This window comes from Erpetoichthys calabaricus, chromosome 13 (genome assembly GCF_900747795.2).
Source record: "Erpetoichthys calabaricus chromosome 13, fErpCal1.3, whole genome shotgun sequence".
Taxonomy (NCBI): Eukaryota; Metazoa; Chordata; class Cladistia; order Polypteriformes; family Polypteridae; genus Erpetoichthys; species Erpetoichthys calabaricus.
In genome coordinates, this window is record NC_041406.2 from 110273301 (window position 1) to 110288716 (window position 15416).

At 38.2% G+C, this 15416-nt stretch overlaps 1 protein-coding gene across 2 annotated transcripts in view; it reads left to right on the forward strand.

Annotated features, from left to right (window-relative positions):
- LOC114663601 (spermatogenesis-associated protein 48) overlaps nt 1–14796 on the forward strand; it is a 69756-nt gene extending 54960 nt beyond the window's left edge. For both annotated transcript variants that reach the window (XM_028817432.2, XM_051935812.1), the window contains exon 9: nt 12591–14796. In XM_028817432.2, the coding sequence (XP_028673265.1) occupies nt 12591–12708 (118 nt within the window). In that variant the 3' untranslated portion in view covers nt 12709–14796. The remainder of the gene's footprint in view (nt 1–12590) is intronic.
- Nucleotides 14797–15416: the final 620 nt, after the last annotated feature.

A 15416-nucleotide genomic window follows, 5' to 3' on the forward strand; every position in this document is an offset into this window, starting at 1 on the left:
TTATGCATGAGGCCCCAGGTAAGGAAAGAGTCTCTAAACCAATTACAGCCATTCTAAAGCCATCGAGATCTTCCATGGTTGAGAATTTTTAAATCTATCAGCAGGAACAGTATGGGAGTGTACTACATGAAAGCTCTTTAGGGGTAAAAGTCAGTATGTGAGAGTCTATGAGTACTCTACTGCCATTTTTGCCCAGAACTCAACTTGCTATATTTGTCAGAAGCATTTCACAGAATATAACACTGCAAACACCCATCTCTACTGTGAAACATAGAAGTGCTAGCATTGAGAATGCAGGTCTAGGGTCTGGGACATTCTGAAGACACAAAACAAGGTGCATAAAGTAAAGTAGAAGATATTGTACATCTGCTTGGGAAATTATTTGTCTTCCAGCAGGACAAATGGCCAAAGTGTTTGTGCAAAGCTGAGTTGAAGTATGGCCATTACTTAAACTAGGATGATACTGATAAAATTGCTCATCTCTAACAATCACTATCCAGCTTGAGAAAATGTGAGCATTAATTTCAAAGAATAACAGGCAAATGTGAGAGATATTAACAACTGTAATTTCAGCCAAATGTGCTCCTGCTAAATTTAAAACAAGGTAGATATTTGTTGATTTGTTTTCCTTTTGTCTTTTTTCTCTGTCTTATTGTTTTAGCAGGATTGTAGATTTTCAGTAGTGTTGTGGTTTATGCTGCTGCCTCACAGCTGGTCATGTTTATGTGGATATTCCATGTTCTTCATGTGTCTACATGAGCTGTTTTCTGGGTACTCCACAATCCCTGTCTCATGACTGGGTGTGCCGCTAGAGATTTTGGGCCCCATGAAACAATATCATCTTAAGGATCGATCCAAACCTGTACAATGGCTGTGCCACTACTAACCCTTTTGCATGAACCCATGCAATACTTTTTATAGCTTTACTGGGTGTCCAGTACTTGCTAGGGTTGTCAAAATATCCAAAGATAAGGTTTGAATTTTTAAAGTAAAAGTCAACTTTAATAAAAGGACAAGTGTCAGTATGTGTGTCTGTGTATGTGTGTGTCTGCCCAGTTTCTATGTCTATATGATATACCGTTTAATATGAGATTTGTAAAAGCATTGTTAGTATTTGTGATGTACAATCAGTTAGAATGAAAAATGCAATGCATTTAAATTGCTATATGCATTACAAAATACATTTCAATAAAGTGGAGCACACTGAAATCTATGTTGATTACTTAGATTTCAACCCATAATATATGGGTGGAAAAACTACTAAATAAATATTCAAATATATTTGAACTTAAGGTTAATGATTCAAGGTGTTACTTGTTTGTATGAGCTTTTTATACATTATTATTATGGTAATGGCTGCAACATCAAAAACAAAAGCCAGCAACAAAAATAATAACTAAGGCAACTTTTATATAAGAGTGATCAAAATCCTGTGCAGGTGCACTTTATAAAAGAGAGGCATCTGCACAGCCATCTTGTTTTCAGTCTAGAACTGGTGGCTGGGTAAGCATGAACATGTGAAAATAGCGAGGCATACAAATCAGCCATGAAAAGCAGCTGGCATTGCACTTGGCTACATTATTATTATTATTATTATTATTATTATTATTTTTACTATTTTTACTCATGGTATTTCTGCAAAGCAAGAAGCACTTATGACAGTGGTGTGTGGATACTGCAACCCTCAAACCTAAGAGGCACTTGAAAACATATACACAGAGAAAGAAGTGGTGTGATAAAAAAAGAAACTTGTATGTATGTGAATTACCTAAAATGCACATATCAGCCCCAGTAGACAGTAAACAACCATTGCCCATGGTTGTTTAAACACACTACATACAGCCATTGTCTTATTTCCCCCCAACACAGTGTCTTTTTGCTCTTTGAGGCCAGAATATGATCTCTATTATAGAAATGGAGGCATTGTGACTCATTTGAATAAGATGTGGTCTGCGTTCTTGTCTCACAAATCGAGTAACTGAATATACTAAATGTTGCATTTTAATGATCTGTAAAAATTTAGTCCTCCTTGTAAATTTTATTTAGCTGATGTTCTCAAAATAACTGCAATTCTGTAAAATTTGTTGAGTGCTTACCAGAAAAGTACTAAGTTAGCAAACATTTAAACACTGTCTAGCATTAAAATCATTAGAAACAGAAATGTCATTTTCTGTTTCTGTTTCTGTCATTTTCTATTTACTGTGATACAGCAAATTCCATGTTGATTACTTAATAGCAGTATATGACTGCATGGGTTATTCAAAGTGACTTCTAATGACAGTTGTTGACTTTTTGGTTATTGGGTTATACTGAACAATCCTTAAAACCATTTAATTTGCACCACTTATGGAAAAAGGACAAATGTTAATATACTGTCCTTTCATTGATAGAAACTGGGTGACCAGCTGTTGCCTTTTCTTCTCTTGTTCAAGCTTTTTTGTCTTTCTTTTCTGGAACCTGGAATTTGGCTTCAACATTATAATTTAAAGAAATACTAAACACATCTAACATTGGCTTGCACGTGTGTGGACTTTACTGTTCCATGATCCAAATGTCTGAGAAACAGGCTGAACCATTCTGACTAAAAACAGAAACAACGTAGAGGGTGCTTAGATTTCTAGTTTGCTCAAAAGAAAAATTAATTTCTTAATCATAAGTATATTTTTCTTTTAAATGTAATTTCAATAACTGACTATGTTCCAACATTTTTGAGAGCCACTGTCTGTCAGAGGTCCTTAGAATTGACCTAAATTTCCCCCTCCTTACGGTGCCCCTGCTCATCCCAAAGAAGTGCATGTCCATTGCATTCATAAATCTAAATTTTCCCTGTCTATGTGACCTAGAAAGAACTTTTATTATGTCCAGGATTGACTCCTATCTTGTGCGTAAGGCTTCCAGTTCAGGCTTTGAACTAAGTTGATATGGAAAATTAAACACACGAAAGCTTAATTTTGTTTCCACCTCTTCTTTGTGTTTTTATCAATGTCAGAAAAAAATCTTAGTTAAATATTAAGCTTGAATTTTGTAAGATAAACAAATGTGAAAATTTCAAGGGTGAATGCTCTTTATAGCTACTATGCATTCAGTTTTTAAGTTCTTTGCATGTTGAATTCGGAATGCAAAATTATTATCATACATGAAGATTTTTTTAATTATTTAAAAAATGTGCAGTTGTAAAGGTCAGGGGTACTGAAGTGTGCAGCCTCATGGTAAGGTGGATGCAATAAGTAAAACAGCTTTCTTCTTTTTTTCATGTGGCTACAGTTCTTCATTTAGGCATGACGAGATCTAAACACAATCAGCCAAACCTGTGAAAAAACAGACCCTGCCAGCCAACTAAGATGTTACTTGGAGACCTATTTAAAATTGTTATTATTATTTCTTTAACAAACAAAGATAACTTAGTGCTGCTGCTCATAGCTCCAGGAGATTGCCTGGTCACTGTCTACTTGGAATTTCCATGGTCTCTCCCTGGGTTTTTCCTCCTGATACTCAGGTTTTCTTCCCATTTCCAAAAGAGAGACAGATTAGGTTAACTGGTGACTCTAAATTGGCCCTGTATAATTTTGTTGGGGTGGGTCTGCATGAGTGGTGCCTGGTCCAAGGGCTGACTCAGATGCTGCCAGAGTAGGTTTGCTGTCATGTTCCATGGTACATTCATCATTTTTAATCTCATGCACATTTGATATTTGAAGCGCCTACTGTGATAGCCATGTCTGTCTGTCCGTCCATCTGTCTGTCCGCATGAAACAACTCGGCCCCTGTGAACCAATTTCGTTGTAATGTGGCACATTCTGTAAAGAAATTTGTCAAGACAGTTCAATTTTCATTTAGATATTTTGAACAGATTGTTCATTACACAGTTAAAAAATTTCAAAATCTCCCATTGAAAGCAGTGGTGAATTTACTAACTCGTCTGACTTAAAATAGAGAAAATGTTCTGTGAAATTTCAACTTGAAATTAGTTTACTGTTTCAGTTACACCAACTTGTATATTTTCCTATTTGTCACCTCCAATAGCTGCCATTGATGGCAAACAGATCCTCAATACAATTTAATAAAACACCAGCAGACTGCATGCACAGGTAGGAAGTCAGTGTCACTTGCTGTTTGTGTGCAAACCCTCACTCCTCCTGATGCTTTTAATTTGTAACACAACTACTGTATAAAAGTATAAAATACAAGTGAAGAAAACAAAGGGTTATCTACCCTTGATATGAGTAAAGTATCCTGCGGTACATTAATCATTATGCACAGTGCAAATAAACATTTAGTCAATAAACTATCAACCTTACACTAAACCAACCTCACTGCTCCATTATCTACAGAGTATGATGATTCAAAATTTCACTGTCACTATAATTTACTAGGGTGACCAGATGTCTCAATAACCGGGACTGTCATGATTTCACACTATGAATCCTGATAAATGACTGAAGAATATCAAAATGTTTTAGCAGGCTGTCCATCTAATAAAACATTCCTCCACCAGACAAATAGCCTCACAATATATTTAGAGTAACGTATACAAAACTTCAATGGGAGGCCCGCTATACTCAGGCAACCCCTTGTAATAAAAGTATAATAGCGGGACCAAAACTCCAATGGGGAAAGCTTGATTAAGAAGTTGTGTTAAATTTAATCAGCATTGTGATGATGACTAAGAAGCAAACAAAAGCAGACAGTACTGCCATTTATTTATCCACATCAACCATTGGAGGGAATCCTACGTATTCATTTGTGAAAGTGTTTTTATTTATTTTTTTTTATTTCCCTGTGGCCTGATCACTCTCTGATGGTGATGAGATGAAACAGGCATTTAACAGATGAGGATAAGCTTTATGTGTGGACATACAGTACATGCTACACAAGTGTCCTGGTATAAGTCTGTGAAAATCTGGTCATGCTATATTTTGCCATCAGAGGTGCATGTTTACCTGATATCAATAATGGTCACTCGTTGTGATAAAGTTTGCCTTCCACGTCTGTTATTCCCTAACATTTGTCATAAAAATTACAACGGCTAGACATGCTTAAGCAAAGAAGGATTAAATTACAATTTTTTTTGAGGTTATATTAATAGCCAGTCACAGGTTGCCACTGTGTGTGAATATGATGTGTGTTGTGTGTGTGTGTGTGAGTGAGTGAGTCAGAGTATTCTGTGCGATGTTCTAGAGTCCTGTCATGGCCTGTTTTCAGCCTTTTGCCCAATCCTGGTGAAATGCCTGCAATATTACAATTTTTTTTTTCTGTTAAGAGGGATCAATAAAGTGAATGAGACGTTGTAAAGAGCAGAATCCAATCAAGGAATGGCCACGAAATTTAGCACTACCCAACCAGAGTTTGAGTATTGTTTTTCAGAGAACTCTGTTTTTGCTCATCCACATTACAACACTGATGCCACGTTTATGAAAGTGTCTGGCTCCGAAGGGTGTTTTTAAAAGTCCAGGGGTTGAAAACGCTTTGCTAGTGTAGATTAAATTGAAAACAGTGACAAATCTCTGCATTTTTAAATGAAAACATAATAGTGTAGATCAGGCCTTTGTTATTGTAAAGAAAGCTAAAAGGCTATTCCATGAAGACTTTAGTGTTAGGACCTTTTGTTTTGTTTGTTTAAACTTTGTTTTCTGCTATTGTGTATGGAGTTTTGACAACCCCTGTGTCTCTCTGTGTTTCGTTCCGCTCCCTGTCCTCTGATTAAGAGTTTGCCAGCTCCGATCTGATGGTTACATCTCCCAGTCATTTAGATAATAAAAAAATGTTCTCAGGAAGATCATAACAGCCACATGCCGAGAGACACACATCCATATTACTAACCGAAGGTTGTAAACCGGATGGGCGCAGGGCTCACCGGATGTACGGAATCCCCAAAGGTCCAAGCAGTGACAACACGCGCGCCTACAACGTGCTTGTGAAAGGAGTCATGGCTCAAACCAACTGTGACAATGCGCACGCCTACAACACGCTTGCGAAAGGTGTCACGGCTCAAACCAACTGTGACAATGCGCGCACCTACAACACGCTTGTGAAAGGAGTTGCGAAAGGAGTCACGGCTCAAACCAAAGAAAACACAGTGACGAGACTACGACCTGTGAACAACACCTGAGGTAAAGCGTGCACGCCAGGGTGTACAGCCGCCCGGACGCGACCGCCCACACCACCGCATATATCCTCCATGATATGTCGTCACGCAGCGGCTTCCCACCGAGGCGCATATTGCGCTGTGGCGCCCGCCTCACAGTCAGACGCAGCGGCTTCCCAGAGTCGGTAGGTGGCCCCCAAACAACACAACCTGTTCAAGCGGTCGGTGTCAGCGAAGGCAACAGACTCACGTCTCCACAAAACGAGACCGCGTTAGTACAGATATGCTTATTGGATTACATGACATTTCCGCAGACGCACCCACCCTCCATGATATGTCATCCATCCACATATCGGACGGAACAGAAACTGATTGCCATACTAGGATTTCCGATTCGCTAGCGAATCGTGGGCTTACTTGTTATTCTATAGACCCATCACTTCAAAATGATTTGACCCATAAAAAACAAACATTACAAACAGTGATGAAATTACATGCTTTCTTGGTTTAACGTGCCTAGCAATCACATTGAATCATACTGGTCCCTCCCTGTGTGGATAGCGCTTTGAGTACTAAGAAAAGCGCTATATAAATGTAATGAATTATTATTATTATTATTATTATTATTATTATTATAGTAGCCCAAAACTCTGAGGTGATGGCATCTTCTAAAAACATCCATGTTGTTGAACAGCATGTACATGAATTAGCAAATATTTTAATGTCTGCACATGGAATATTCATCATCATTTTATTTAAAAAGAATGACTAAACCATCAAATAAAAAATGTAAAAAATGTTTTAAGGGTCAAAGCTTTATGATTTTAAGTTTCTGTCTGCTCTCTTCCTATAATATTCTGATATTCTGAATTCTAATTTTGATCTTGCCCGTTTAAACCATTAGATCTGACACTCAGATTAACTTGTATTTATCTGGTTGTTTCAGTATTTGCAGATGCAAGTAGGAATTTCTGTGAACTCTTAATATGTGACAATAATGACCCTATAAACGGCCAAGACATAAAAAGATGGCAGGCCACAAGGACAAGAAACACATCCAGGAGATAAACAATTTTTAAAAGACATGCAAGTGTCTAAACCAGAAGGACTGCTGAGTATTCATCAAAACCAAATCCCTAATCAAAATTAAGAAGTTAAGAAATACCTATTCAGAAGTCAAAACAATCGTAGTACACACCAAAGCCTTTAAAGAATTTATCCACAATTTTGGACACGGTCTACAGCTTGACCCTGGTTTTCATGCTATCCCTAAAATGATGACATAATGACATGACTTCTAGAACATAGCGATCAAGCCACAAATCGCAGCATACATAAAAATTAAAATGGTGTTGTGGTACATACAAAACATAACATGAAGAAAAAAATAACAATATTGTAGATGCCGTTTACAAGAAAACTAAAGATATATTTGGCTTCTCCACCATCTAAATATACCCAAAAAGACATTTATTTACAAGTATTTTTTTTAGAGCAAACAGAAAAAAATACTGAAGCTTACAAAATCGTAACACTATAAACCTATTTATTATTGATTAGCTATTGAAGATGATGGCAGCCATAATGATTTGTTTCTGCATAATTTATAGCTGTGTCAGAGAGCAGTTGCACAATTTAACTATATTGCAATATGCAGAGTGAGTGTAGAAAAATGGCAGAGAGGTTGTAAAAACTGAAGGGATTTTTTTGCTGTAGATTTGTACGGTTCATCATTGATCTTGTTTGCCAAATGTTTCCCCTAAAAATTCATCATGTGGCTGACTTAGAAGAACTCTTTTTTCCCAGTGACTCATGATGCTTTGCGAGGTTAGCATGACATCACGGAAATGCAGCAGCCATGTTGGATGGGGATATCACTAACTAACTAGCTTTGTGTTACCTGTCTGATTTGCATCATGCATGTATACTGTAAGAGTATTCTACACTTCATGGAACTGTCTGAATGTATAAATATTTTGCGCATTGTGCTGTCACTACCAGATCAGTACTCCAGACGGATTTGCACACCACATCTGTGTAAAAAAAAAAATAAAACTTGCTTTATTTTCATTTGAGGTACATTAGCTGACCTTAATGAGAATATTATGATATTATGAAATGATTTTGTTGTTTAGCATAGTGTGGCCTGCAGAATGTACTCCAGCTACCCAAATCCGGCGCAAACAGACACAGACACAAGTTCAGCAATACACACGGCTTTTATTCTGTTGTGGAAACGCATCCCAATAGTTTCCCACTAACCAGCACACAGTACAAAAAGACTATAATAAAGCACCTAACACTTTGTCTCCTTCTCTTCTCTTCTTCCTCTGTCTCTTTCTGTCTGCCTCCACTCCTCCTCCAGCAAGCTTTGCCACCTTCCTCCCGACTCTTGCTCTTGGAGCAGTGGCAGCTGGCTTCTTTTATATTTCACCCAGGAGTACTTCTGGTGGCCCATTAGCATGGTCTGGAAGCACTTCTGGGTGAGGTGGAAACCCAACAAGGTAGGGCTGTGTAGCCCCTGCAGCACCCCATGGTGGCACCCACAGAGACCAACAGGGCTGTACCGAAGTCCAGCTCCGATGAAGCCCTGTGGGAGTCAATGGTGCTGCAGCGACCCGGGAGGCTGCCATCTAGCTTTCTGGGGGAGATAATGCCCTGTGCATGCTCTGTCCTGCGGTCCGTCCTTTACAGTGGTCTCCCGGCCAGGTAAGAGCTCTGACCATTCATCCCAGTAGATTCATTGTATATTGTGTCTTTACTGCTAAATTAAGCATGTTATGTTCCTTGTTATTAGATCAAGTAGTGACAGGGTCAGCCCCCCAAGAATATGACACTGATCACATGCATCATAGGCTCTGTGGGTGTTAGTGAGTCTTAATGGTAGGGGCTCTGGAGATGCTGAGAGAGAAAGAAGTTGGAGTATTGTGGTGCAGTGGTTAGGACAAATATTTGATATCTCTTGCTCAACATTCCTGCTACGCTTCTCCTTGATTCTCTTGTGTGTCACAACCTGTCTTGCCCAGTGTTTCCTCTGTTGATCACATTCCTGTATCACAGATTGTCATTTCGAGGAACTTTGCTAACCTCCTGTCTGCTTTTTGCCTACCAGCAATGGTAGACTGCCCCCATTACCCACTGTGAAAACATCATTCGCATTCTTGAGAACACTTCTCCATCTTTGAAGGTCACTCGGGTTGCGATTCATTAGTATTTACCGAACCAACATCATGTGGCATGTTATTTGCTTTGTTGTTATTACAATGCTCCGTTTTAACTCCTTTGCCAAACTGACCAATCAGATTGCTCGTAAAGCCAGAGCACTCAGACATTAATGTTTTATTATGCAGTAGATATTAATTTCCAAAGTTGTAACAATAGCTTTCTTCTGCTCTCCACACTTGACTCTCACTTGTGCTTTTTCCTAAGTGCTAAATACCGGGTGAGGAAAGACAAAGCATATCTGCACTGGTTGAACCCGTGTCCTTGTAATACTCATTAACACCTGATGTGACAGGTTACCCTTCTATTAATGCATCTCTAAAGTCACTTGGACTTCACAAACTCCCTATGTTAAGTCTAGAAATCCTAGCCACGGTACAGTATGTCAGTTGTGATTTCAATATAAAAAATGCATTGGAAAAGACAACGTAAAGATGAAATGTAAATGCTTGCCTTTCTAGTCTGTACATGTGGCACAGATGACACTTTCTATTTATCAAAGTTGTTTGAATTTTGGTGCAACACATCTTAAGTGATATTCACATTTAAGAAAAGATCAGAGTCTTCTCAAACTGTGCATAGACTGCAAGTCTTCAGTCAGGCAGCAGTTATGAGTTTCTGAAAGCCATCAGGCTTAAGCTTTAACTGCGACCTCTGAGGACCCGTCTCCCTCAGCTAGCCATGGTAAAAGCTTGTTTTGTTGCCCTTCTCCATTTTCCTGGCATCAGCTACCCCCACATGTTGAATGCACTTCCTGTACCCATTTATTCAGGAACTGAAGAGTTTCTGCAAGAAAGAAAACAATGCCAGAACGCGACTGCTTCTGCTTTGTGCTTCTTTACAGCTTTTTCAGCAGGCTTGCACTGACACATTTCAGCCTTTGGTTTTCTCTGCAATGATTTATAAAGACTGTGAAACATATTTCCCATAAAAAACGTTCTTAACATAAAAGCAGCACTAAAAATGGCAAAAACAGAATCAATGCAACAAGACACAAAATCTATAATAGGCCAACAAACATTATTTCATATAGCACTTTGTATAGAAGGTCTTGTAATGCATTTGACTGCATGCTTTATGGCTGACTATGAAATATGAAGATGAAACAAACCTTTTAACAAATGGCAAATCAGTCTACCAGGCAATTAAAAATGTTATTATTCCAAATTAAATAAATCAGGTATGAAAATAACATGTGTTATCCATAAAGTGTCCAAGCCCCTTGTGTCTCCCTGATCTGCATCTCCTGCCTGATTTGCACAGCAATCGCTAACCATTTTTAAGCAGACGTACATTATATATATCAAATTTTGATATCTATCTATCTATCTATCTATCTATATATATATATATATATATATATATATATATATATATATATATACGAGGGGGGACCCAAAAATAACCGGAATTTTGTTGTTGTTCGGTTGGTACTTGTAGTACGTGGTTGGGCTGCTAGGGCGATCTAGTTACACTCCTCACAAGTCAGTCTGGAAGGTTGTGCTTGTGTTCAGTGAATTTTTTTGTAAAAGTAGTTTTGTGCAAGCGTCATTTTTTTACGATGGCCGATTATCGTGAGCAACGCGTGGCAGTGAAATTTTGTTTTCTTCTTGAAAAAAGTGTTGCAGAAACTATTGTTATTGAAACGGTATGACAACCCTGAACCACCCACCCTACACACCGGATTTAGCTCCGTGTGATTTCTTTTTGTTCCCTCGGATGAAAAAAGACTTGAAAGGAAGGCGTTTTGCTGACGTCGAAGAGGTAAAACAAGAAACAACCAGAGCATTAATGGGCATTACTTCAGACGAATTTAAAAAATGTTTCGAACAATGGAACAAATGGTTAGATAAGTGTATTTCCGCCAATGGAGAGTACTTTGAAGGAGACTAATTGTAGTTTGTACAGAAAATTAAATTAAACACGTTTTAAAAATATTTCCGGTTATTTTTGGGTCCCCCCTTGTATATATATTTGTAATAAATTGTAAAAGATTATTATATGTTAACTAAAAATTCCATATGTGCGGAAACCTCATGGGAGTTACAGCATCACTTTTATTTGGCTCCTTTTCTTTCCAGAGAGCTTGTATGTTATCATGAAATAAGGATCCACAAATTTTATGATGTTATTGTTGGAAATCCACCTCACAGTGTGCTCCATTGGGTGTTCAGTTGCACGCCTGAAATAGAAGGGCAAGGATTGGGTGGTCTTTAATCAAATGGCCATCTTAGATTCAATATCACTTTACAGTTGGGGGGGTCTACATAGTGTGTGTCAAGATGTGCTGTTTGAGAAAATCATTATCAATGAGGCCATAGAGCCTTTTCAGCTCAGAGTATTGCCAGTGGCAAGTCAGTGTAGCAGTGTACAAATCCATGGGAATGTGAAAGAAAATCATTCATGATCATCGGATGGCATTATCTTTTAAATCTTGTCATCTGCACAAATTTAGAAAAATCATTGGTCTGGGTGTATATCATTATTATACATTATGAGGTTAATATTTGTGGATTAGTATTTTTGACTTTCCATAGTTGGAAATAATGAGAAAAATGACCTGTCCACTGTGGAGTTCTGTAAGGGCTAATGGAAGTTTCAAGTCAATATGAGATATGTAAAATCTCCAACACAACAAATCTTCAAAACAAGAAAAAAAACAGTCTTAATCCGAGAGTCATATTGGACGAGTCACTTTTATTGTGGGATTTAGCAGATGTAGAGCTGAGCAATAATAACTTCAATGACTTATAATAATTCTGGCTCAGACTGAAAGAAAAGTAATTCCAGAATAGAAAGCTGCATGGTGATTTGCTTCTCTGCCCCAGTAAGTTTAGCAGGAATTAATCATCTTGTCCTTGTCAGCTTTTGGTAGACCTTCAGAATATGAGCTGGCAGTGTAGGCGTTCATCACATTGGGTTTTGAAATTCAAAGAACAGCCACTGTTGTGTCCACAGAAGATTCCCTTAAAGATTAATAGAACATATCAAGCTTTTATTCAAATATTGAGTCTCAAGTTGTAGTATGACCATTGTTTTTAAAGATCTGGTGAATGCCATGTTGTAATGATTGTGTTTTGGACTTGGTCTTTATAATGAAAACAAAAATGGAGCAAACTGACAGCTACTGTATCTCCCTTGATTTACAATAGTTCTTTGCATTTTATTTCATTTATATTTGTACTTATAATAAGTAGTCAGAGCACTTCTGATGGGAAGTAAATATCCAAGATAGATTACTAGATTTAGATTTCATTTCAACATTAATCTTTGTTGTTTTTCACAGATACATCATAACGACTAGGAACCAGTCTCCATACCGGCGCCTCGGATATTTCTCCAGAATGGTTACTACTGTGACTCCATGCAATCCATTCCGCCAGACGGAAAGGGAAGTTATTTGAGGACTCACTCACTGTTGGCATAAAGAATAAAACCTTTCTAGAAGTCCTGTATTGGTTTATGTTTATGGGGGAAGAGGAAGGAACAAATTTACGGAATCTACCTGTGACAAGTCAGTCATATTCAAACCATAAATACTGAATTATGTCTCTTGCTGATGCTGATCAAAGCCAAATTAGGGACAGTTACATTCCCCTTAGGCGAAGTTTGATGGCTATTCATTGATGTATACTGCATGTTCTGTTTTTCTGGGGTGCAACAATTACTCAGTGGTTGAAGTTGGCCTCACAAGTTTTAGTCTTAAGCCTGGCCACTCCATTGAATGGAGTTTGCATGTTCTCTCAGTGTCTGTGCAAGTTTACCCCAGGGACTCCCTTTTCTTTTTAGAGACATTCAGCTTAGATTGACTGGCAACACTAAATGGGTCCTGAGTCAGTGTGGGTATATGTATGACTGGAATATGTAATGGAGAACTGTTCGAAAAAGAGTCTTGCACAAGATTTAGGCTCCAATTCTTTCTAACCATTTATTGAACCAGGAGGGTGCAGAAATACATGAACATGTTCTTTTGACATGTAGCTACTCTATCCTGGAGAGGTGATAAGGGGTGTGAAATCACAAGAATAACAATGTCTTTGGGTCTGAATAAATAATAGGCAGGGCAATTATTGATAATAGTTTGCTTAATACCCAAAATGCAAAAAATATTTTCACCTGCTGGAGAATAGTATTAAATTTTTTCCAACAGAATGCAATGTATCTGTAGAAATTCACAAAACGTCTGATGGATAAAACAGAAGGACAATGAAACTACAGCAGCACATTGTGATAAAAACTGTCAGTAGTTTATCTAAAGACTCCTGTTTTTAATCTGCTTCGACCATAGATGTATGGAGTCTCCTGAGCATGTCCCCAGCACCTTATACAAGTGTGCCGTGCCTGGTGCATCTCAAGCAAATTCATCTCAGCTGTGAATAAACCAACTACCTGTTTTAGAAAGGCTAAAACTTTGATCCCTGCAATTCAACCTCAAATAAAAGAGAACACATAATTGGCTCAGAAATATCTTAAGGAGGTAGTCCTCGCATCTTGAGATTTTCAGAATTATCTATATGGTGATTTTAAATGTGCTGTCCTTATGCTTTTCAATGTTAATCTACAAAATATAAGGAAAAGATCCAGCAATCCATCTGTTTTGTAAGTCGTTTCTCCTCCTGGCAACATTTGTTTTAGGTAAAAAGTCAAATGAGATTGAAATCAGTCCGCTGAAACACACCCTGTCACCTATCATGTATCTTCTCTAAGCCTTTTGTAACAGTTTATCTATAAAAGGCCATAAGGCACCATTGGCTGATACTGTATTACCTGGATTCACAATAATGTTTAGCTCAATACTTTGTTTGTATTCTTATTTGTCTTATAATGTGTTTAATAATCTTGTAATGATTAGGCTGGTATAGGACAAGGATGGGACCTATCAAGGCCCTGACAACAAAGCAGAGACATACATAAGCCATGCCCTATGAATGTCTTTTATACAGTGAATGTCAAGGAATGAAGTCAGAGGGGACAGCAGCTCATGACTGACAGAACACACAGTCTCATTGAGAAGAATAACGCTGCATCATGTCACTCTAGAAGAGCTAGGAACATGTGTGCTTCACCTGGCCCTGTGATGCTAACTAAAGGTTCAGAGGTGTAGGAACAGTTGGGAGATCTAACTTGGCATCCCTGGAGCAAGTGTACTGCTACTGATTTACTACCTGCCTTTGAAGCTGTTGGGCCACAGGTGAACCCAGGAGCTGCGGCTCAGGCAGACCTCCAGGGAGTGTTGAGCTAGAGGAAGAGTTGGTGGCCAGGGTTGAAGTAGTAAGAGAGAGAAGGTGAAAGACTGGAGGTGAACAAAATATTTGGTACTTGGGGCACAGTATGACTGCATGAGAAAGTGATGAAGCCTCTCCAATAGCAAAAATGGACAGAAGACCTGTACTGTATTACAAAGGCCCATGGTGGTACTTTTGTTTCTTAATTGTTTTGTCCTGTTTATGCCTTATACTTATTCTTTAAAAATAAAGATTTTTGTTTGAAAATTTGGCTTCCCTGTGATTTGTTTTGGGTTAGGGAATAGTTCGAAAGTGTCCCCTACAATTGGGGTAGGTGACAATTAGTTCTCCAAGTGAAAGCCGTGCAGAATAGCCAGACTGAGCGCAGTTTCCAGATCAGAAAACAGAGTATAGCTATAAAGAGTCCACATAGTCAGACTAAACCAAAAATCAAACCGATCTGTTGTCAAAAATTAGAACATTAAACAAAATCAAAAACTTTTATATACCAAAAAGACGTTTGTTAGCCAGGAGTTTAATTTGCAAAAAATCACACACGAACAGCTAATGTTTTTAACCTACACTTGGAGCAGTTGGGAACACACAAGGAGACCTTTATACCGTCGTGCTGATTACATCATGGATCGTGCACTCCCAGGTGGCTGTGAGAAAGTTTGTCGTAGCAGTAGGTGAGGTGAAAATAATAAACAAACAAAATGGTGGTAAGACGCTATGAATTTACAACTTTTTCAGGAAAACTGCTATCAACAAATAAATTAAATAAACTTCGGAATCAGATTCCTTGTTTCAAAATACTCAGATGTATAGATTGGTAAAATCCAATCACAACAGTGCCTGTCAAGGCTCATTAAAGCCTTTGTTTCCTA